General features: G+C 46.0%; 1 protein-coding gene and 1 long non-coding RNA gene across 2 annotated transcripts; one reads left to right on the forward strand and one right to left on the reverse strand.

Annotated features, from left to right (window-relative positions):
• Window positions 1–64: 64 nt before the first annotated feature.
• LOC135814283 (bromodomain adjacent to zinc finger domain protein 1A-like) lies at window positions 65–14,527 on the reverse strand. Its single transcript, XM_065327382.1, has 13 exons — window positions 14,170–14,527; window positions 13,767–14,042; window positions 11,369–11,649; window positions 10,801–10,897; window positions 10,583–10,676; window positions 9,861–10,215; window positions 7,681–7,991; window positions 7,340–7,462; window positions 6,868–7,012; window positions 6,129–6,449; window positions 5,527–5,908; window positions 2,236–5,059; window positions 65–1,191 (listed from the first exon to the last, which is right to left on the reverse strand). Exons 1-13 carry the CDS (start codon window positions 14,280–14,282, stop codon window positions 952–954), a joined length of 5,562 nt encoding a protein of 1,853 aa, XP_065183454.1. The 5' UTR covers window positions 14,283–14,527; the 3' UTR covers window positions 65–951.
• A 2,857-nt stretch (window positions 14,528–17,384) lies between these two features.
• Window positions 17,385–21,607, forward strand: LOC135814286 (uncharacterized). The gene is made up of 3 exons (XR_010553168.1): window positions 17,385–17,700; window positions 17,805–17,864; window positions 20,810–21,607. It is a non-coding gene; the product is annotated as an uncharacterized LOC135814286 (long non-coding RNA).
• Window positions 21,608–24,963: the final 3,356 nt, after the last annotated feature.

Genomic DNA, 24,963 nt, shown 5'->3' on the forward strand with positions numbered 1-24,963 from the left:
CTACTCCCAGGGCACAAATGCCTTGTGTGGCTGCAGTTGCACATTGCACTTAGCTATCAAGCTATCAGCTTTTTTCCGTATTCCAAAGTACAAGAAACGAAATAATAACAGTAATTACAGTGGAAATGTACGAGCAGATCAGAAGTGCTAGACGGAAAGGTGGTAGGGCTGAAGTGCCAGGACCACAGAAAGGCAGTTTGAATTGTTAAAATGATTTTGTCTGCTTCCAATTCTAAAGCCATTAGCAATCAGCAGCAGCAGCAAAGAGAAAAGTTACAGGAAGCAGTCGAAACGTACAAAAGCATCCTTTGCTCACAAGTAGCTAGCTAGGTGAAAATAAACAAGAGCAAACAAATGGAGAGCTGGTGCTGCAATGGGATTATTTGGCCAGTTTGGTTGGCCTAAATAAAATCAGGTGTAAAATTCCATTTCACTTCCAGTGTCAGCAAAAGGTTAGGATGTACACAGACAGGGCTAGAGGTTAGTTTGTGGGTAGGAAAAAAATATACGCCAGAAAACAAGACAGGGGCGTGGCAGCAGCTACTGCGGCATGAGCACACCAGCAGTCTAGAGCACTAGTCTTGCTTGTACACACAACAGAAACAATACACTCGCACAAACACATTCCTACACTCACACAACACAAATAAACACCAACAAACACACAGACAGACAGACACACACACACAGACACAGACACACAGACATACACACACACACACACACACACACACACACACACACACACACAAGCACAGCACACAAAAGCACAGCACATACACACAGCACACAAAAGCACAGCACACAAAAGCACAGCACACAAAAGCACAGCACACAAAAGCACAGCACACGCACCACTGGCGGTGGCAGTACTGCGGCGGCCAAGAAACAGCTACACCTGCAGCAACAAAAAAGGCAATGGGCAAAATGAACACGGGGTGAGCGAGCTGTTCATTGAGGTGAAAGTTGGTCTAGGCCCAGCTCCGATAATCGAGTTTCAAAGAACAGAGACAGTTTCACACCGGAGCGTGCTTCTCGAGTACGTGTTGGGTTGTACTCTGCACAGTTGACGAAGATCTGGCGTACATCGGTGATAAAGTCAGCGGCTGAAGAATAACGCCCTAGCTTCAAGTTCTGTTTGATGGTGCCAAGGTCCATAGGTCGCTTGATGATAACATGATAATCCGGAACCTGAAGATAAAAAAAGGCAGCAACAATGGCAGGAATGACGCAACCAACGATGAAAGTAACACCACCACCACTGGCGTGGTTTGCAAAAAAACACAAACAAAATATTCCCAATGCTCAGAAGCTCCTGAGGATTTTCCAAATTCAAGCATTCCTGTGCTTGAATTTTCGAAAACCGCCCGAAAACAATCAATTTCATGTACGTAGGCTAAAGGCTATTTTTTCTACGAAATCCACATATCTCCAGACACTGGGGTGAATAATGGAGTGTGGTGGTGGGGCCCATTAAGCTCCGCCGACCAGAGGTCTCGGCTTCATAGCTCCATGGACGCTATCTCTTAATTTGCTGGCCAAAAATCCTATATATAGGATTTGAAAATGTGTGCCTTTTATGCCGTTGTTTTTGGTCGTCACGACCAAGAATAACGGCATAATGGTTTTCATGGAAGTTGTAAATATGTTTGAGGCATGAATGTTTACATTTTAGATTCATAGGGCGATAATATTTCTGATGAATACCCATTTTCAGCAAGAATTGGAAATTTGAGCATAATTTTTCAGCTGCTGTCATGGAAAGGACTGAAGCAGTGAATGTGCAGAAGAACATTGCAGGTGTGGCACGGGGTGGTTTCATGATGACATATCACACATGCCGTCATGAAACTACCAGTTTTAAGGATAAAACAAGGTCCAATAAAATCTCAAATCCTATATAAAGGATTCGAAAAATAGGGCACAGGCCTCAGTAATATTGAGCAAGGAGATGAGCCTGAGATGTAAGTGTTTGAAAAAATTATCTTATTCAACTCTCGATATCTACTAAGACCTAGCAAGGAAGAATTGGTCACATACTTTTTGCTATTCTCATGCCACACCCATTTTGAGTTGAAAAATATGACCAAAATCCTATATATAGGATTTAGCAAATTAAGAGATTCATGTAATCACAACACATTCATACACATTGATATGAGGTGCAATCGCCCTCCGCTCCATGCTCATGCACACACACACACAACACCAAACATATAATTACACATTGCTTACCCGATCAGCGGAGACAGGCTCCAAGAACAAACCAGCCTCAGCGTGGTTCTTCAGCTCACGCCACATTGTCTCGCACAACTTGAGCTGCTTAGCCAACGTTCCTCCCCTAGACTCGGTTGAGCGGCGGTTCTCACCGCCCTCCAGAAACTCAGTGAAGTCATCTGCATCTGCGTCTGACACGGCACTGCCCGATTTCCTGGCCGAAGACCTCTTACTAGTGGCTCTAGTGGCGGTCGGAGTAGTTTTAGGCTTGGCTTCACGGCGCGATGATGACCTTGTCGGCTTGCTGGACTGTGTCTTGGCAACAGGACTAGCGCTGCTAGGTGGCTTCCCAGCAGTGCCAGCCTTCTTCTTCTCCTTCTGCTCACTGGCGCAGATCTGACATACCCAGTCACCATCGGGAATCACAGCAAGTGGAGGGTTCGTGCAGTATAAGTGATAGCAGCGTGGACACGTGTCACACAGAAGCAACTCTCCGCCATCACGGCAGATGAAACAGATGTCACGGTCGATCTCTCCGCTGACCAGCACTTTGGAGGAGAGTGATGTGGTTGAAGCGGCAGCAGTTGCCGGTCCAGTCGAGGAAGTACTTGTTTGCCGAGTACCAGATTTCAAAGATGCCGTTGATGAGCTAGACGCAGAAGCTGCGACTGTGCTGCTAGTAGAAGATGCTGCAGCAGTATTAGCTGAAGTTGGTACTGATGTCTCTTCAGGTTTGGAAGTTGCAACAGTATCCGAAGCAGCAGCAGCAGCAGACGAAGTACCAGCAGAAGTACCAGCCCCATCAGGAACAGAGCTGGCAGTGCTCCCTGTCACAGCTGGAGCAGCATCTGTCGGCAGAGCGATGGAGATGGCTACAGAACTTGCCACGCTGCTGTCATCTTTACGCAAGCTCCGCGATGGCCTGCAGTGTACACAGAACCAATCACCTGCCGGCACTTTGCTGAGCGGTGGTTTCAAGCAGTAGAGATGGTAGCCGCCATTGCAGTAGTCACACAGTAACATGTTCTCAGCATCCGTCTTTCGACGACACGTGCGGCAGCGTGCATTTAGGACAGAGCGTTCCCAACGAATACTGGAGACAAGCGCCTGGAGGTTCAGAGCAATCTGCGACAAAGTTTGAGAGGCGCTAACAGCAGAGCGCCACAGTTGCAGGACTGTCACTTTGCGACGATTGTTGGCAGTTTGCTCTGCTTTTGTCTCACCTTTGCGGTGAGTGTTCGCCAGCGGACACTTGAGAAATCGAGGATCGATGCATTCCTCAATTTTCAGGATAGCATCTGCTAGCTCCTTGACATTGGGAGGGATAGAATCAAGATCTGAATAGGCACTAAGGACTTCTGAAGACACTGACTGGGCATCATCAGCAAGGTTGTCATCGTCAATAGTAACATCGGACGGATAGCAGTGATCATGCTTCAGCACTGAGGCAGGTTTCTCAGATGATTCAGGTGTGCTGTTCTCGGCCTCATCAGCTTGCTGACTGTCCGGAGAAGCGCCAACACCTTCAGTCTTGGTGCTGGGCTCCTGGAGAGCAGCACGCCAGGTAGCCCGGTCCCCCACGGCCACAGAACCCATGCAGCCATTCCACAGCCGATCCTCCAGAGACAAAATGGACTCGCGCAGTTGCTTCTCAAAGCTCTCTACAGCACTGGCTGCATTAGACAGGGACTCTTTCTCGGCCTTGCCAGTAGCACTGTCCTGGTTTTGCTCATCGCACTGCTTAAGGGACTTGACTATTGAATTGCGCTTCTGCTTCAGAGTATCGGCGAGGGCACGCTCGCGAAAACCACGCAAGTTCAATGCAGCTATGATGTTATCTAGGTCGGCGGGCGATTTATAAATAGTCCAAGACGTAAACGGGGCGCTGGCCGCAGCATCCAGTGCATCGCTCAGCAGCCCATAATCCAGATCATGTTTACCACTTGCACTGCTTGTGCTGCTGATCATTAAGGCGGGGAACAGCGGTGAATTGGTCAGAGCACCGGCAGCATTACGGAACTGCAGTAACATATTGGCGGCGTTTCCAGCTCCAGAAGAAGTGGTCACTGAGTGGTCCAGGGCTGTAGCAATATCTGATGAAGACGATGATGATGCTGATGATGGCGGGGATAAAGACAACTGCACGGATCCAGGACCACCAACAGTGGTGCCTTGACCCTGCCTGGTCAATGTAGTATTAACTGGTGAGATTTGGCTGGAATCAATACTGCTAGCAGCCTGACCAGCAAATTCTTTCAAGTCTATCATATCATGAAGTCTTGAATAATCAGTCTCAATAAACAGACCTGGCTGAGACCGGAACACCCAGTACTTGCGATAGAAGCGGTCCCGACCAAGCGGTTGAACGCGAATGCGCGAGACATGCTCGCCAACTTCTTCTTGGTACTGTGCACGCTGCTTCTCCTGCTCGGCAATGTGCTCTCGCAGTGCTGCACGGATCTTCTCAGCTTTGGCTACTTCATTTTCGGCAGCATCTGGCTGTGATGATGATGGGGAATGTGTGCTCTCTGCAGATGTAGCTTCACCATGAGTCTTGACAATGCACGGCGAAGATGATGATTGCGGACTGTCGCCAGCTTCCAATCTAGGTGTGTGCTGTTGACTTGCAGTACCGCTGGCTGTTGACTGGCAGTCTAAAACATCCGGTGAGGCAGCAGACGCGTCAAGCGAATCCTCATCCACTTTACCAGGCACATTCAATCCTGGCACTGTTTCACTGGAGTCCATCGGCTCAGGTGCTGACGGATCAGGAGTGACGGCGCCACTGTCAACAAGAGAATCCTCCCTCTTGATGCTAGCAACGGCATCACGTGATGTTGGTCTGCACAGCAAAAGAGCACAGCAGTACCAAGAAAGACATGGTTTAGTAAGTCTACTAAGAGTACTGGAGAACAAGCGATGCTTGCTCAAAACGACGACATTAGCCGTACAAGGGCATTAGTATTCGAGCACAAAACAGGTACATGTACACGGCATGCACCACACTACATGTAACACCACCAGCCCTGGCAAAAGACAGTTAACAGGTCTACGGCCAGTAAAGCTAGCTAGTCGCTGCAACATACTATAGCACTCCAGTTTACCACGACATGCAACACGTCCACCAAGGTAGACCTACAAGCGAGGTGATAAAGAACGCATGCTCGGCTCCAATCAGGCACGGAAACAACACTAGGTACTGAACACAAAGCATACGTGCCCGAAGAGGCAAGACAATCTGAGAACTACTAATACAGATGCCCAACGGCATTCCATAATAGTTAAGGATAGCTAAGGATATCTGCTTACTCGTCAGTACTAGGTGTTGGCTTCAAAGATGAAAATTCACTAGTAGAAGCAAGACTAGATGCGGCTGGTACTGCTGCCTCAGAGCGCTTAAGCCGCTCGATCGACTGTTGGCTATCTTTCCAGGCCTGCCGGGCACGGCGCCAGGAGGTGAATGACTCTTCCACACAGTCCCGGATGGACAGTGTTACAACCAGGTGCTGGCAGAGTGTTGTCATTACAATGCACCTCTCCTTGGCGCTCAGCTCCACAACAGACGCACCGAGCAAGCGGCGAATGATTCCCGGATGTTCAGAGCGCACCGTGACACACGCGTCGTCCATGGTGGAGAATCCACCTCCCCGCTGCCAGTTGCTAATGGGAGAGCGGTGTATATATCCCGACCCTACAGCAAAAATATACAGGTAGATAAACAATATGAGCCACCACACAATACAGATTCATCAATATCTGAAACAGTCCGAGAAAACTGAGCAGTTGGGATCTGGACATATTTTTAAATTGCTTTGTCGGCCTATCATGCATGCACTTCCACAGCTATAAAAAGCTACATAGCTAAAATGCACCACCACCACTCATGCCTGTTGCTAGATATAACAACCTACCTGTGCAGTTACCGCCAACAGCCAGTAGGTGCATACGCAACATCTCGCTGACAGTGAGCGCCGTGATTTCATGGTCACGCAGCCGTATGCCATGATGCTGAAGGCACCACTTGGCCATGTGTGTGGCACTGCCATCGGTCACGCCCTCTCCGGCAAGCACCTGCGCATTAGAGGAGGCACCACTCGTTGCAAACACACCATGCTTGGCCTCGTCTGCCTCAAGCATTTCTTGTGTTTGGAACACAGCCCCAAGCAAGAACTGCAACAGAGTCAGAAGTGGACCGTCCAGTTCATAATCGCATAGAGCTGACTCAACAGTACCTGAATCACAACAATGCAGAGAGAAGGAGTAGATACGAGATAGTTAAAGCAAATATCTGTATGCAGGCACTTCAAACATGAACAGAAAGTGTAGGAGCATGTACAGTATTATAACTTAAAGTACCCCAAATGCAGATAAAGCGTACATAATAGAAATGTTAGCATGCCGGAGCACAAAAGAGCCCATCAGAACCATGCACTGTCTGATGCACACTAAAAAAGCATGCCAAACTCTTGTTGCATCCTATTTACCACCGACAAAACTGCCGCAGTGATGCCAGCACATGCAGGTGGAGATCAGGGATGCTGCTGTGAACACGGTGCATTTCCAGTGCATATGTGTATCCATGTAAACTGGCAAACCTACTCCATTCTGTACTGTGCTGCCTGAACTACAATCCAATCCGAATACACTCACCCAGCGAGATCTCACGCAGGGCTGAGGCATGCTCAGCAGATGTAAAGATGTGAGAGAAAGCAGTGATGAACTCGCACAGCATCAACGCATCTCCAACAAGCTCCACCGGCAGCTTACTAGTCACTGACTCAGATGCTGGAAGAGGCTGAGTAGAAGCCAAACATTCACAACAAGCAAGCAAGCAAGCAATGCACGCACACACACACACAGACACACACACAGATATTAAACCCTACCCAGACGCATAGAATCAGCTTGGCGAACATCTACCAAATTCTTCAACTCTAGCATGGCAGCAGCAGCAGCAATCACCAACAGCACAGACAAGTAAAACTGATGAATGTTCGTTGGTACGGACCACTCCTTTATGGTTGCCGACATGTGTATGGGAAAGGCCTGCAATCCGCAACCCGCACCAACTGGTCAAACACACTTTCCGCATCTCTACAAACACTCAGCGTCCACCGCCTACCTTGAGATCGTCACACAGAAGATCATCTCGAGGTCGCTTCCACTCCACACGAGCAAGATGCTCAGCCCGCTTCCTTTCCTGTTCTTTCTGCCGCTCAGCACGGAGTTTCTCTATTCTCTCTTGCTGCACAAGTTTCAAAACAATCAGACACATCAATGCATGCAGCATCAAGCTACTAATCGCAAAAATGAAGTGATAACTTTACTGCATACGAAAAATGAACAAGAAAACAAAAGACAACAGGTTCAGTGGTGTTGCCGATTGACATGATGCACAATTACCATCATTACAATTCTACTTGTACACGGCTACAGAATGTACATCCCTGACAAAACACATACCTCTTGTTCTTGTTGCTTTTCCTTCAGTTTCATTTGCATCATGTGCAGCTCCCGTTCCTGGTCCTTGATCAAGTTCTCTGCTGCTAAAAGCTGCTCTTGCCGATCCGATTGGTTGTTTCTTGGTTGAGTCTGGGGATAAGACAATGACCGGTTGTGGCCACCACGGTGGCTCTGATATGCCTCGTGCCTGGGGTTTGAATGATGCTGGCCGTATGTGTCCTGCATGCCATGCGACGGAGAGCTCCCGCGGGCATGTGCAGGCGTGCCATCCTTTTGGCGCCATGCATATTCCCTGCCACTCACCATTTGCCCTGGAACACAACAAAAAGCAAGTATTGTTCAATCACAGTGAAGCACTATACACTATAAGGCCTGTCAAACATGGCAATTTCCCGGCATATAGAGCCACAGGCTCATAACAATAAAGGCATTGTATACTATCAAGAGTGCATAAACAAGAGTATGCAACTGTGGTTATGGGTCAGTGCGCGGCGCGCTGCCTTCATTACGTAACTTGCATGCATCACGCTCTGGAAGCATGCATTCAAACTCACTATTTCTCGTACACCCCATCCGTTTTTGCTCGATTCGTTCCAGTACCTACGCGATCTCTAAATTCTGGCGCGTGAACTCCAATTCTGTACGAAAGTTCATTTCAAACCAGAGGGAAAGTGGGGTGTTTTTCCGCAGTGCGCGGACTGCAGCTGAAGGATGTAATGAAGGCAGCGCGCCGCGCATCTGGCCCATAGAAAAGAGATTACAGTTGCATACTCTTGTTTATGGACTCTTGATACTACATGTACCAAGTAATCACATCCAGAGCATACCGTGCCGAAATCTACATGTAGCACAACCAACTCCGGCAGAGGATACAGTACATGCATACACATACACAAACTCTCCGCCGGTAAAGCTAGCTAGTCACTGCAACATACTATAGCACTCCAGTTTACCACGACGTGCAACACGTCCACCAAGGTAGACCTACAAGCGAGGTGATAAAGAATGCATGCTCGGCTCCACAAAAAGATATTCGTATCTACTTGTATTCATGTTGTTTGAGGGAAAGATCATACATCTACATGTACACAAATTATTATGTTGACAGTTGCTGGCTTAAATTCTCCTTATGCTGGTATAATTATAGGTTAGTGCATGGCAGGGAGGGCCTTATGGCTTGTTAGTGCCCGAAAGGTTAGCCTGAGGGCCGTAGGCCCGAGGGCTAACCTGAAGGGCACAAACAAGCCATAAGACCCTCCCTGCCATGCACTAACTATTTTAGAACGAGGTTACATGCATTATGTCACTTCCATTATGCTTGTGTACCAATATATGGGGTAGTTTTGTGGTTTGTGTGCAGAGAGACTTGGTGTGGTATGAAAGAATATTTTCTTCTGGTAAGTTATGGTAACTCAGCACCACTTAGGACTACTAAAAGTAGAATGGAAGCAAATGAAATGCTGGGCTCTTATTGCGAGCTTCATTCTTATTCATATACATGTATGTAGCTTGTGGAGCTATTTAGGGGCTTTGAGAGCCCCTTGTCGATAGCTCTAATGACTTTGATCCTCGCTTTTTATAGGTTTCCGCAAGCTGTTGACAAAGAAAATTCGTACAGATGAAAGAATACGGGAGGCAAAAGCCGTACACACTTCTGAATTGCGTAGCTTTTAGTAGTACACCGTACACGTTATGCAGAGTTCATTATCTGCACCGTACTATTATGCATACAGGGAGTTGTACGCACCAGTTTAGAGTATATTCAGCGGGCTTTAAACTAATCCAAGGCCCTCGACGCGTCATCAAGAGTAGTAAAATAACGATTGAGCGGGCTTTAAACTCTGATAAGGCCCTTGGCGGGAATGTCGCTGATTGGTCGTTTCCTGGACAACGAGACAGACCTCGTTCTAATACTGAGTAAAGTATCCACAGTACGATGCAGAAAATAAGTATGTGATGCCCTGTGTTGCCCAGGAGACACCCTGTGTTTTTTTTCTTTCTACAAAATCCACATTATCTCCAGACACTGGGGTGAATAATGGAGTGTGGTGGTGGGGCCCATTAAGCTCAGCCGACCAGAGGTCTCGGCTTCATAGCTCCATGTGCAGCATGAACAAAAAGCAGAAGCCAGGTGGTATCCACAGAAGGTACCATTTATGTTCGTACGAACTATCACTTACGCCTACTGTGAGAATTTGCATCTGTTTCGGATGAATATGATTCTTCTCTTCGCCGCTTGCCATGCATCATTGACAGTTCATCCTCAGCAGACCTACGTTTCCCCGCCATCATGGACCTCTCGTCCGGATGCGCTGATGGTGGCAAGTGGCCAGTGTCTTGCTGCAATGCACCCCTGTCGTTGCGCTGCGGAGACGCCGACCTATCATAGAGCTGTGGTTGCGGTTGGTGCGCTGTCGCCAGGTCGCTAGGCTGCCGCGTAGCAACCTGATTGCTGGACAAGGGCATGAGCGTTGTGATCTGCACATAACGCGCTACAGGTGGTCGGCGAATGTCCATGCCATTGACAACGGGATTCTTCAGGCAATCAAAGGGAATCAAGCATACAACACACACGAAAAAGGATGAGCAATAGAGGCACTGGCTGCTTTGGGGGAAAGAAAGCTATGGACCTGAACATGATGACTGACTAATGAAGGGGGTAGATAGATATAAAGGCTCAAGGGAGTCAAATGCTTCAAACAAGTTACCGAACAATGGGCTGATTTGAGCTTTGGAGGTCATGTGGTACCTATCTCATTGGTAAAGCAATCGAACGGTAATCAAGTGCTCCCATGTTTGATCCCTAGGAGGTGCCACCTGAAATTTTTCTGATTAAAATCCGTTTCAATGTTTCAATCTGAACAAAAGTGCCTTTTCTTACACACAAACCAGAAACACTTACTAAGACTGTGAGAGGACCCGAGCCATTCAAGGGTGCCATGTGCTTCCGGAAAAATAGCTCTAGAAGATCTTTGCGAATTGGTCCACTGTGTCGCCTGCAGGCACCAGGCAGAACGGAAAGAGAGAGTGTGTGTGTGTGACAGGAAGAAAGAGCCAGGAGACCAACTAGCATTACAGTGCGAAGCATCCCAACAAGAAACACGGAAGTGATGCACTTACGACAGAACTGTGAACTTAGTACTCATCGTGGACAGCGAGTGGTGATCTAAGAAACGGATTTTGTACAGGAAATCACTGGCGTCACAAGTAACACTACCTGTAAGAAACACAACACACGCCAAATAAAAACAGAACAAACAAGGCACATTATATGTCCACACACAAACGCTAATAAATACACTCATCCCTATCAGTAGCCAAGGAAGACCCTGCTCGCACACTGGCGAATGGATTTACGCATACTGAACGTAACAACTGAACGTAACAATACAAAACGGGTACAACTTTGGCAAGCAGCTCGGCTGGGTGGTGTCCGATGTGGTAAACTACTTCCCGGCACTGTGTTTCGTGCTGGGAACACTCAAAAACCACACATGCGCTAAAAAACCATCCCCGGTGCTCATGACTTTATCAATGGAAACAAGCAAAGTCTCCACCAATTCATGTACCCAACTACCGGCATCCACCCTAATTCACTTTCTCGGTATGCGGCACATGCGCCAGAGACAATCAACCCAGAAGGTGCATGGCTTATAAATTGCCAAAGATCATGATGGCCAACACTGACCATCACGTGACTTGGGTGGTCCTGCTCGGCTACCGGCCCTATGGAACGCGGAGCGGTGGTGGTGATCGTCACCTCCTCCACTACTGCTGCTGGAGCGATGATGATGAGAGCCTCGCCAGTCGGCAGCAACACCATCAGCACGATGATGTTTGCTGTGACCACTGTCTTTTAGCTTGACCGACGGTACCAACGGTGGTGGGGATGACGGGCAGTCATTAGGCACATCCTCTCCACCACAGAAGGAAACCTGGACTATCTCACCGACTCGATGATACGCCCCCCTGCAAAACAAGCATACAAAGAGGCACAAGTTACTGATTTGAGATAAGTATGCTAACAACAGAAGATATTAACACACGTACAGACGAAACCAGATAAGGCCGTTCATACCATTACTTCTCTCAAGTTCTCAAATCATACATGGTAATATTGAGACGAAGCACAACAAATGCCAATTTGTACAGCTTATTGGTGATGAAATGGTGATGCAACAACGTACACAATTTGGATGATGGTGCTGATTGTACCACACAAAAGATCGGGATACACACACAACCCGCCAGCTGAGAAAAATGACAGTGCTATTACACACCTGATCATGTTCCCTACTTGCCTCAATGCAGTATGCAAGAACGTCATAGCGCACTTCGAGATTCACGCACGGGCACGCACCAAATGCCACCTAGATATGCTAGAGAGGCTGTCTACATTGCCAAACTACAACCTCAGCTATGTAGACAGGAGTCTGCGATGAAGCCAGTGCTATTTCGATTTCCCACCTCCTTGTTATAGTTATAGAAGTAATCTGTATGCATTGACGTTGTGCTTTGTCACATTATCATCATGTACTGATTTGAGAAGTAATGGTACGACAGGCCTAATCAGGCTCACAACTGGCTTCGTCTCTACTTGTGTCAATATGTTTACCTTCGACTGAATCCCTAAACAAAAGACATCCAACTACAATTCGTCCTGCCAAATCCTGAAGGCCAAAGTACTATGACAGCGAGAGAATTTTGTTAATGATAGCTACCAAAAAGGTGTAAGTTGAAACAATGATCAAGCACGACATACATCACCGTAGGTCAATGATGATTTGACTTACACGTGGGCACTGTTAAAATCCCAGAAAATTTCCAAAAAAATTGAAAATACACTGTAATTTATATGAATGTTTCAATTCACCTGATCCATATCAATGTCGTACGCGCCGGGGAGCGAGGTCAATTTTCATACCGTATGTCCGCACATTTAAAGCCATGGTGATATATTCGATTATAAAGCCAGTCTCAGTTAAAAAGCAATGGGCTTCATAAATGAAATGACATTTGAAGTATGTTTTGCAAAAATGAAGGAATAAGTACGATGCTAACAAACTTACAGCCCAGCAGGAAGGGTGAATAAGTAGATTTAGATTGAAATTTCTGTGTGGACTTTGACTTTTATGGCATGGCGTAGTGGGTGAGTCATTTTGCATCTAAAATAGCTAGGAAAGAAGCAATGTTTCGAATATAAGGCCATGGCTTAAAGGCGCTGACATACGGTACGTAAATTTCTCTAAGGATTTCTAAAAAGCTCTTTCCTACAATTGTAGGTCCGGTCCTCCATAGGACTTATTGAAATAATTTTCGCACTTCCCAGATTTATCCATGTAATGTCAACGCTCAAGCTGCGCATATTTCTTACGTACAGTCAACTTCGCTAATAACGACTGCGGATATAACGACAATTCGCGAATAACGACATAATTTTCATGCCCAGAGCAAAGTCCCATCCAACTGTGACACATATAATGAGACTTCGGGTATAACGACACTTCGCGAATTAGGACACTTTTCTGATGCCCCGCCGAGTGTCGTTATAAGCGAAGTTGACTGTAATTACGTACAGCGAAACCTCCCTAATAGAGAGGTTCCGCACTACGTAAAGTTGAGCAACTTCACGTAAAGCTGAGCAACTTTACACACGGGGTGGAAAAAATGTTAAAACCCGTGAATTCGGGAGTTTGCACTCCACTTACGGAAAGTTGTCTACGCAAAGTACGTACGTGGGGCTTGGATTGGGGGATAAATTTATATGACTCTCTCTGTGGATCGTACACTTTCGCGTCCGGAGTTGCCATGGGCAGCTACGTGGTTCAAAAATTCCGCATGGCGGAACACGGATCACCATGCAGTATATGTAAGACTTTCCGTACATCGACTACGGTTTTTACTAACATAATTACGTAGTGCGGAACCTCTCTGATATCGGATTTTTCTACAGTTGTGATACAAGTACAGTAGGCTGGATTTTCAAAATGGCCGCTGACACCATTTTTTCGCACACAGTAAATGCTGGCACATGTAATTCATATTATTTCTCATGAACTAGTAAAATATCCTAATTAGAAATTCACCTGTTATCATGACATTCCACTGCAACAACCTCATGATCCATGAAATGATCGCGGAAGTATGCTATAGTTGCTTGAGCCAACGACGAGATGCTGGTGTGATAAAGCCGATTTGCAAACAGAAGAACTGGAAAATGCAGGGCAGCTGGAAATGCACTCAGCTTCTGAATACATCGTTCCTCTCGTTCCACAGCTTCTTGATAAGTCAAGCCGGTACGACCAGTGTACTCGCAGGTCCACACAAGGCTGTTGCAAAGAACTGTACGGTCGAAGAACGATCTGAAAAATTTAGACAAATGAATGAAAATGAAATTGAAAATATCCACAAACTGTCCTGGTAAAGATGAAATGGAGGTGGAGATTGCCACCCTACGACAAGGAAACTGACTCACACACATACACTTACTCGTAATCTCGGAATGCCTCCTTGGTGAATTGACAAACAAAGACTTCCTCGTCAGGATCGAGATCAGCTGGTGGCTGAGAAGGCACAAACGGTTCACGATGAAGAAGTGGCATTGTATATGAGTTGGTGGAATTCAAATAATTACTGATCGAATAATCAAATCATATTATGAGAAACAGGCTCATATCACCACGATAAGCATGAGCATTCGTGCCATGAGAGCCAAAGGACTGTCGCCGCCACAAAGGCGAAAACTGGGAAAGAAGGAAATGCTTGAGTGTGAGAGAAGGCTGTGCAATAGTCAGTAGTAGTAATACAATGCTGCTTTGATTGGAGCATGCATGCTGGGCAGTCGTAGCTAGGTACTGCCGCACTAGTGCATGGTGATGCGCGTGAGTGCGCCGGACATTTTGACGGAGCACCGCAGTGCAGTTTCGGAATTTTTGGTTTTCTAGTGTGAAAGGTGGTAAATAAACTTCAACAGTTACTTGAGTCGAGAGGTAAAGTGGCTGACGACACAGGCCCGGCGCTCTGTGACATGACTGTGATGCCTGATTCAGTGATTGGACGTGCGATAATAACAATTATTCTATAACTGTAATGCTGAGCATGCACGCAAAGTTAAAGTGCTACTAAAGTAAAGACCCATGGCAGCACCAAGGCAATGGACTTTTAGTTTTACTTTTAGGAGTCCGGATACTGCCTTGTAGTTATAGGAGTACACAATCATCTTGTCTTCTTGACGACTCCCTGGCCTGCTGGGCAAAACGGATATGGCTCTCACCGTTTACAGTGTGTCCGAGCCTCGTGGCGTCACGCACCGCACAAACGCAACGCTGTAGCTAGCTCTCCTCCTGCAGACACCATCGGATACTCCTCGGCGAAGACGAAGAGATGACTTTCAGACACGAACTCAATTATCACTCGAGTCTACCAGCGTTATGGTTAAAAATAACCGTCTTAAGGTTACCTTTACTGTAGTCTTGGTACATGTACCAGTCAGGGAATACTAAGGTTTTATAGGCTTAGTCAGGGGCGTAGGAGGGGTTTGGGAAGTGGTACGACCAAAGGTCGGCGCGGCCAAAGGCCGTGTTGGAGGGGGACCTCCCCCGGGAATTTTTTTCAAAGACACAAAATCCTGCGTTCTGGGACTGTGCAGTCGAGTCGAGTACAGTACTCAGTACGACTGCAGATGCATGGCAGATCTACGAGCACGAGTCTAGAAAAAGGTCAAAGTCTGATGCGCATACTAGTATGCATCGATGGGTCCTGATTTTTTTATTACGGTTTTGCACGTTCCGGACGGACCACACTTTTCGAAAAGTGGTATGGCCATGGTCGTACCAGTCGTAGCGGGTGCTACGCCCCTGTTAGTACTCCCTGCTTGGTACTCTAACTCAAAAACAACAGCTCGGGCTTCTCACTGAACCTCAGTCAAAGTCAACACTGACGAGAGATTATGGACGGAGAACATAATTATCACTACGAGGGCCATTCAGGAAGTTTCCAGCCCGACCCACAAAAAAAACAGCGGTATCATCATTCTCAGATCAAATCTGGTTCAAATCTGGTTTACAAGTAGTTGGTGAACTGTCACTCGATCGCATAACTAACTTGTGCCCACATTTTTCCATGTTACAATTATCACCATTCTCTTCGTTTTATCTTTCAATATAGTCACCCTTGTCATGAATGCACTTCCCTCAGCGATGCTCCAGTCTCATTCAATCCACATCTGTAGAAATTCTCATCTTGTTTGTCCAGAATGTCGTCAACAGCTGCTATGATGTCATCATCAAAATTAATGTTGAGCCAAAATGTCGCCCCATGGTGATAATTTTATGGAAGGGAAGAGAAAGAAATCTGAGGAGCCCGCGGCCTGATGAGGTGAGTAGGGAGGACGGGAAACTCGGGAGTTGGAAGCCACATGTTCTCGCCGAGTACAGCCACAGTAATTTGGGTCGCGTGGGCTGGTGCATTGTCTTGCAAAAGCAGAGTGCCCTTCGACAGCTTCCCACAGTGCCTGGCCGCCAGTTCATCCTGGAGCTTTTTCAACTTTTCAGCATGCCGGATACTGCCCATCGATTGTCCTGCCAGGCTCCGAAGAAATCGCGGCCAGCATGACAACACCACAGCAGTCCCCAAACACGGTCGCCATCATCTTTCCGGCAGGTGGTCGAGCTTTGAACTTTTCGGAGTTGGTGAGCTCGCAACGGTTCCCACTGCGTGCTTTGATGTGTCGTTTTAGAATCGAAGGGGTGGACCCATGTTTCATCCTGAGACACCAGTCACCCAAGAAAAGTTCAAAACTATCAGGAGACTCCTGAAACTGCTGCAGGAGCTGGAGACTCCTGAAACTACTGCGCTCTGTGTAGCGATCCACACGACGATGCTTCTGCTCTGCTGTGAGCATTTGCCATTCTCGGAATCCAACAGCAAGAAACGTTGTTCGAGCCCAGCTTCTCTATAATCCAGGCTACTGATCCAAAGCTCAGTGATCTTCAGTTGCTCAGAGATGAATCTCAGTGTTATTGTTGTACGCCGTCCTTCATCATCCGATGATTTGAAGCCGCCGTGACTTTGTCGGATACTTTCTTCGTCTGTTGCTCATCATGGTCTCCCTGACCGTTCAGCATAGAGTCGTCTGTGCAGACTTTCCCCGTCCAGCCTGAAGTCTCAACACCACTCAGTGCTTCACCGCAAGCCAAGTTGAATAATTATGACAGTGTACGGTTTTATCTGCCAGGGTCTCCACTATACCTGCATTGAGGTTTCTTCTTCAAGAAACGGTACTAGTACTTGATGACTGCTCCGATCACCTTCTTGTCCATCAGCATCTCCATGTCTGTAGAAACTGCAATTGTAGCGCCGCATCCAATTGACAATTTTCAACTTCCTGAAAAAATAACTGAACAACTTGATTTGACTTTGAGGGAAAGGGGAAGTTCACCCCGGAATGAAAACTTCACAACCGGTAGTGAAAAATGCACCGATTCCAGTGGTGAAAGTCCCAGGTTGATCGGACCAGCCGTTCCCGAGTTATCATGGTTATATAAATAATTATACCTGATATACCTGCTGCTTGAAAATTAATAATTGTCACCAAATTATTTGGTGACATCATGATGACGTCATTAAAAAACTAAACCAGCAGAGAAATAGACTTTGCGTTGTATGGGAGGGTATATGGGAAAAACCAATTTCTTTCTTTGTAAAAGCTCCCTGTCGAATTCGCGAAGTAACAGTTTAAATGTATAAAGCATGCCGCCGCCCCCAAGTAAATGCGACCGTGGGTCGTTGAAAGAGCGAGACTGTTCCAGCGCCACTAACTCTTTCTCGAATGATGGGTCATTTCTTGAGCATTTCAAGAAACGCGAAACAGAATTTTCTCCTGCAAAGACTCCTACTTCTAGTTCAAGAAGTGATCATGAAACAGAAGAAAATGACGGGAGCAGAGCCGAGCAGTGTCGAGAAGAAAGTAGCTCGATGAAGCCGACTTCGAAACCTGCTGTGAAGTTTGGCCAATTCTGTGTAAGCGACTGATGTGTTAGCTTCACCCTCTTGCCCAATATTTATCCAATATGAAAACAGAATAACTGGACTTAGTCGTAAGTGTGTTTGATCGGTACTTGCAGGGGAAACGGAAAGCCTTGATGAAGAGCCAGCCCAAACCCAAGAAGAAGAAAGAAGATGAGGTGCTCTTTTTCTTATGTGTTTTGTGCGCGGCACGGGTGGTTGTGTGTGCACGCACGTGTGTGTGTGTGTGTGTGTGTGCGCGCGCGTGTGTGTGTATGCGCGCGTGCTTGTATGTGCGTGTGTATGCGTGTGCGTGTGTGTACATAATGTATACAAGCATGCATATTATGTGCGTGTGTGTGCGCCAAAGTGCGCACACACACGCACACGCACACACACACGCACACGCACACACACACACACATGTGGGGTGTGCCCGTGTACATATGTGCACCTGCATGCACGCACATGTGTGTTTGTATCGAAACCAGGCAGATGTGGCCAATGAATTCTGGAGAGAATTGCGATACCAGTGTCCCATAGACTTGGACTAAGTTGGAGTACATGTACAATTACATGAACTAATTGGCAGTAATTGCAGCATAGTGCATGTACTGCATTCTATGGTCTCAGAATGTCATTGGGCACAACTGAGTCTAGACCAAGCATGCATCTTCACGGATGTACTGCTGTTTGTTTTAGTGGGCACTTACAAGCTCAACTCTTTCTCAAAGAGAGGTTCTGCATCCTGAATTTCAGTTTTTTTCCCGCTACTGGGTTCAAGAATCTGCGGAGCAGTCGGACTTTTTAATTTTGGGAATGTTGAACGGAAAGAAGCAGTCGAGTTGAAATTTATTTTCAGTTTCTTGTTTGATTTTTTGAACAGTTGTCTGCGCATGCAATTTAGTTGCCCGTAGTAACCACGTAGTAGGCGCTCGCGCAGGTCGTGAGAAGTCGAAAGAGCTTATCGGATTGCAAAACAGATTCTGAGCTGAAATTCGGAATCTCCAAACTCGCGACAGTAGGAAATTAATAATTTGAAATTCTACAGTGCTGGCAACTGAAATCCGACCTCTGGTTTTCGTGCTCAAGTGCAGCACCGATTCTAGTGCTCTATTTCGTAGTGTTACAATCCCGTGCTGGATTCTTGCAAATGTGAGCGCGCACCGCTCCAGGGGTCGGATTTCAGTTGCCAGCACTATCAGTGCAGAACCTCTCCGTGTGGACTTTCTATTTACCTGCCGGGTGTGGGCAGTTGTAGAGGCCGTGTAATTACATGGTCATTTGAGGTGTTTAGTTTGGAGTGGCATCGCGAGCACTCGTGTGCTATTTCATACAAAGCATATACGATGTCATGCGATGACGTCATTTGCATGACCTGAGATTGACCTCTATAGATCGCATACACAGTGTCATTGCGATGTACACATTTTCTGGACAAATGGGTGCTGTGCATACCGGTATTTTTTTTAACAGAGTAGCATTACCAGTACAGCAAGAGTGTGCAGCTCCGGGTGAGTCATCCCACGGCGAAAGTTTTTTGTTTAGGTCATAATGACTCACCACTGTTGCATCTCGCACTGGTTCACATGGTCACTTTTACCGCACCACCCGCGTAATTTCTGTAGTGCATTGTCGCTTGTCGTACAAAAGGTGAAAAACACACACGAATCACCTTAGCACTGAACCTACGGCGGCGTGACAGGTTTTCTATGATTCATAATGACCTAAACGAAAGACGTCACCGTGGGATCGGTTTTGCGCAACATAGATGCGCTGAGCTGCACACTCTGGTTTATGTACTCTTGGTAGCACCCTTTTCGTCCTACAAATTTTTACACCTGTTGTGTGTACGCATGCATTTAAATGATTTAATTATTGTACCCGAGCAGACTGAGAAGCTACTGTAAAGTGAGAAACTTTCGCTGGAGATAAAATTTCGCTATTTTCGCGACCATCACGCATTCACAAATATAAATCGCCGCAAACCTCTCCGTACATTGATTGTAGACAGTACAAGATCCGACTGAAGAGATAGAATCGCAAAAGTTTCTCATCGTGAACCAGCCCAATTTATGAAAACACTAAATTTGCGTGCCGCGAAAGTTTGTCGCTTTACAGTACACATTTCGTCGGTTTTTAATAGATTTTGAAACACCGCGTATTCTATGAAAACGAGGAAGCCTTCTGAAGCCTTCTAGTTTTGCAGCTAAAGGCAGACTCCCTCTACATCGAATATTCTGTATAGTTCGAAACTTTTCGTCGTACTAATCTTCTGCAAGTGACTTCAAGTCAAATTCGAATGTGTAATTCAAAGTTCAGAAGGTGCGCCTTCTGGATAATTCGAACTTTGTCATCGTAGGGAAGGGCAGTTCACAGTACAGTGCAATGCCCTTCGAGCGCTTATTTCGAAGTGAGAGGAGTTGCTGTACAGTAAAACCTGGTTTAAGCGACCACCTCACGGTGCAAGCAGAAGTGGTCGTTAAAGCCACGTGGTGTTTTGAACCAGGTCCCATACATTCGCGGCATATTGGATTGTGTACAGTACACACACACACTTGTACTTCCATGACTGTACTCATATTGACAGATGTGGAGCATAGAATACTTTAATAGGCAAAGCACCCATGAGTTTACACCTCACTCAAGTGCATGCAGCGCACTCTACACTGTCACTTCTGTTGACTGCATGCATTTGCTTCTGAGCGCACTTCAATCCTGTTGCAGTGAAGCCTGCCAGCCAGAATAGCACTTTTGGCTAGTTTTGGTCGCTGTATGCAGGTCTGGTTTTGTGGTATTATGCTACCCAGCTTTCTGTACAATTGGATGTGGGTTGTTTTCCTGATTTGAGAAACTCAGGTGAAAGTGCACCCACTGTGGGTGTTAGAGATTGGTGTGTTTGTAACTGAACATTCTGCCATGGAATAAAAAGGGCTTTGGATAAAACTTTTCTTAAACCTCTGTTGAAATTGTCCGAAGAGGTGTCTGAGGATTTGCTTCTTTATTCCCCGCACTATGGCAGAGTGAATAGTAGTTTGTGTGATGGTACAGTAGCATTGTGATCAGTTCTTCGTCAAATGTTGTGGCATCTCATCCTGTTCAGCTGTGTGATTTTGCCCCCCAGGCGCATAGTGGCAAGTCAGAACCGTGGAAGGCGTACATGGCTGAAGTTAAACGGTATAAAGACCAGACCTGTGCGGATGACTCTGAGACAGTAAGACCCTTAGTTAAATAACAACGGTGGGTGTTATGTTACTTAGGTGCAGTATAATAGTACATCAAAGCTATGTTGGTGCTGATGTGCTCTGCTGCTCTGTTCATGTATGGACCTGTGCCTCGTCACAGGCATGGCCGGTGGCCTGCCTGTCATCCTTATTGCTGGAGTGGACCCCGCTCGTGTCCTACTGTGGCTGTGTGCACATGCCGAATACAGAATGTGTTAGGACATTCAGACTACATGTATTTCCACCGTGCTCACTGCACTGTGCTGGCTTGTTGTGCCTTTGACTTTATTCGCATTTCATGAAATATCCCAATGCGGCCCATGTTATTGACTACTCAACCGGTATGTATATTTCTCTGTATTATTTATGCTGCCCTCCCGAAATGGCTTTGTGATATCACACACGCACGAGTGCATGTGCCTGCTCTCAGATACTGCTGCAGTACAAGAGCAATTAGAACATGCTTTGATTGTTTGTTTTCTGCAAGCAGAACTAGGATAGTGGCTGGCTCCATTCTGTTTTTCTCCCTGGCTTTCCTTTTCTGGTTTTTCCCTATCTCGTGCATACCGTGCTGGGCATGGATAGCACAATACACTGTAGTGCATTTAGGAGAATAGCCCATGATAGCACGTCTACAATGAATGTTCAAGCGATATATAAATCTTGCTAGTTAGATGGACTAAATGTGTGCAAGTTCAGACCGCATAATCCCTGGCTGTAGTGTACCACCCGGGATTCATTCAGACTGGCTATATTCACGAATGGCAGCTGAACAGTGTTGGGTTAGACTCTTATAAGTTATCACCTAGTACCTGGTGGCTGAACCTACTAAGACGTACCTGGATTGTGAAAATGACACATGTCAGTGCAAGTGCTGCTGTGAGGGTAATCCCACCTGTACCTACAGTATTGGAGCATTGGCAAGGAGAGCCATGATACCTTGGACAATGACGATGCAAAAATGAATTTGTCGAAGTGCATAGCTTGTATTCACTCGTTTGGTGGGATTCACGCGTAAACGTGGAAATAATTGCGGTTCGTTTCATCACTTGGTAAATGTGCATGACTTATTGTGAGTAGACTTGTTTTAGCCCTAATCCTGACAGTCTCTGGTTCCTTCCATCTGATAATCAAGGTATTGGTGGTGGGGATTTGATGCCTGTTTTGTGCAGAGTGTGTTGCACTGGGAGTTTAGAGAAAAAATGAGTTTGTGTTCGGAGGTACACTGCAAATTCCAATCCCGGCTTGTAAACTTGTAAAAAGAGCGTACGAAATATTCTTCATTTACAGGATCGTAGAAGTGTCTGTACAGTACTCTCTTATACATGTAGGTCCTGTAACTGGTTAACATATCTATCACACCGTCATGTCCTGATCGATCACACCTTTCCTGCTGTGCTTGTCACCACTGCAGCTTCCAGCACACTTCCGTATTAAATTTCCAAGCATTCTTATCAGCATACGCCGTGCTGTCAGATTATTGGCCCTTATTGCCATGCATCTGGGAATACTGTAGAACGGCTAATTTTAGCGGGTAAAAATGTTAGCGTTTTGTGAATCCGGACCAATTCACGATGAAATAATTTAGCCTCCCCCCCCCCCCCCCCCCAAGCCTTCCTGCCGCCTTCATATCCACTCGTTTTGAATGAAGCCTTTGTGAAATGTCGGTTCAGCTCGTTTTGTTAATCGCATTTAAAAAATAATAATTTAGCGTTCAGAGTTTCAGAGTTTAAGTAAAAGATGAACTTGTAGCTCATCATAGACTAGTGTCACGAAATAGACTACATGTATGTGTATACCGCATTACCGGTAATAAACAAGGCTTTCTTACCAGTTCAATAGTGGCAAAGTACATAATGTAGTACTCTTCATAGTAGCCTATGCACTCTTCGTTTATGTGACTGACGGCACCTGATGGTATCATCTGTTCCAACAGTACTGAGTTAGCGACAGTCATGTATGTTCTCTTACGTGTACATAAGTGTATGTGTATGTGTCCTTGTCTACGCTGTGTACATGTGCACATGTTGCACCACCTGGCACCAGCTGTACATTTACCTTAGACTTTTTTTTAACATCGGGTGTATTGATCTGTCACCATCTGCTCTGTACTCTATGACACATTGTGTCATATATGTGTGTTCTGGAATACTATGGATAAAGGAGACGTTGGCACAACCTCTGCACTCTCATGCTTTTTGTAGATCTGAAGTTTATTTACGATCAGTGCTGTGCCTGCATACATGTACTGTTTCCGGATTTCAGTAGCCACAGCTAAATGTAGTGATTTGCACAGCTTCCTGGAGAAGTTGTGGTTGTGCAGTCTGTCATGTTTTGTACTTATCTACACACCGGTAATCAAAATACACCGGATACTAGTGACTAACCGCTGCTGCTCCTGCTTGAAATACAGTGTTAGAAAGTATGTGTGCAGGGACTTTTCCTGCTGCTGCCAATACAGATGTGGAACACCTTTTAAATATCCCATGAATGATGCTGTGCTCTATTTGGATTGTCCACGGATGTACTGATGATGTACAAGAACTGCCGTTGGTCTGCTGGGGCAGTTTCTACAGACCAGTTGTCACCTGGCCATGATGCAGGGTGAAGTGTACAGTGGTGGATATCAGCGCACTACTCTATTACTAACTTACTATTCAACTTAGGCTGTCTGGGTGTGAGCATACTTGGCCGTATTTGGGTGTTTGGTGCAGGGAGTTTCCTTGAAAATAATTAAGTGCAAGGCTGTTATTTTTGTGGGAGCTGTGAAGTGCTGTGTGCTCGTCAGTGCAGTGTGTAGTGCAGGCAATAGTAGTACAGTACAATAGTAGCAGGACTGGTTGACTTCTCATTGTTCAGTCAATGGCAGAAGTCATTCATAATACATGACTTTAGCTATAACGTTAGTAACAGGATATGTATCCTTGTGAGTCACTTGTGCAACAAGTTGTGGCCACTTGCACTCTGCAAAACACTCCATCTGTAATGCAGCATAGTAAACCCGGAAGTACAGTGTAGTAACTAGGGTGTGAGAGATTTTATTCCCCTGCTCTTTCCTTTGCTAGCGCCAGTTGAAGGACCATGAGATTCATGCATAATATTATGTACATGCATGTGGTAATGGTCCCTGTAAGGTGGCTGATGTCACTCATGAGTGTGTTCATACTAGTCTATCAATCATTGATTCATTCATGCAATCATGGCTCTGTGAAATGTTTACAGTGTAGCCTCAATGCGCCTACTTCATCCCTGCTTGACACCCTGACCAACATTAGTTTGACCTGTAGTGGTTCATCATGACCAAATACTGTAATTTCACAAATTTTCGGTGTACTCAGTTTTATTTTCGGTACTTTCGGTGCATCTGTTTTATACCTACAGTTTCAATACACCGAACAAACACTAACACACATAATTCAATAGGGAACTGCTTCTCTGTACCGAAAATTTCTGTTCACCTAACCAGGCATTTTGTCCTCATAACGAAAATATTGAGCACCGAATTAGAGTATGTCAAGTAGCTGTCATTGAGAAACTCATTCCCTACCTGGGCACTACAAATTACAGTACAATGGATGGTAGTACTCATACATGTACAATCATGTGCATGTACATGCCAGCCTGGCTCACCCAATAGTAGGCAATACCAGTACAACAAGTAATTATGCGATCACTACTACTACTAGCATGGGTTTGGACGGACAGGGATATGCTTCTACTTCAGCTATCCTTCTTTCTTCTTTTTTTTGCTCTCTACGCCACCTACTGTATATGCAGCTCGGGTGCTTTGAGCTGGACTTGGCCATCCCTGCCTCCTCTACCCATACTCCATAGGCTTAGCCTAGCTTAGCTCCTCTATAATATCCTATACATTGTGACGCTGTAGATTACATAGAAAAGGTTTGGTAAAACTGCTTGAAGAGTGCTCAATAATTTAAAGCGCAGAGCTTTTTACACATGGATTGGAAGAGAGTAGTGAGAGTATATTTGGCCCAATACTATACTAAAGTCTAAAGCACATGATTCATTGGTCGCCTGTCTAAATACGCACTGC

The sequence above is a fragment of the Sycon ciliatum genome, chromosome 4 (assembly GCF_964019385.1).
Source record: "Sycon ciliatum chromosome 4, ocSycCili1.1, whole genome shotgun sequence".
NCBI classification, from domain to species: domain Eukaryota; kingdom Metazoa; phylum Porifera; class Calcarea; order Leucosolenida; family Sycettidae; genus Sycon; species Sycon ciliatum.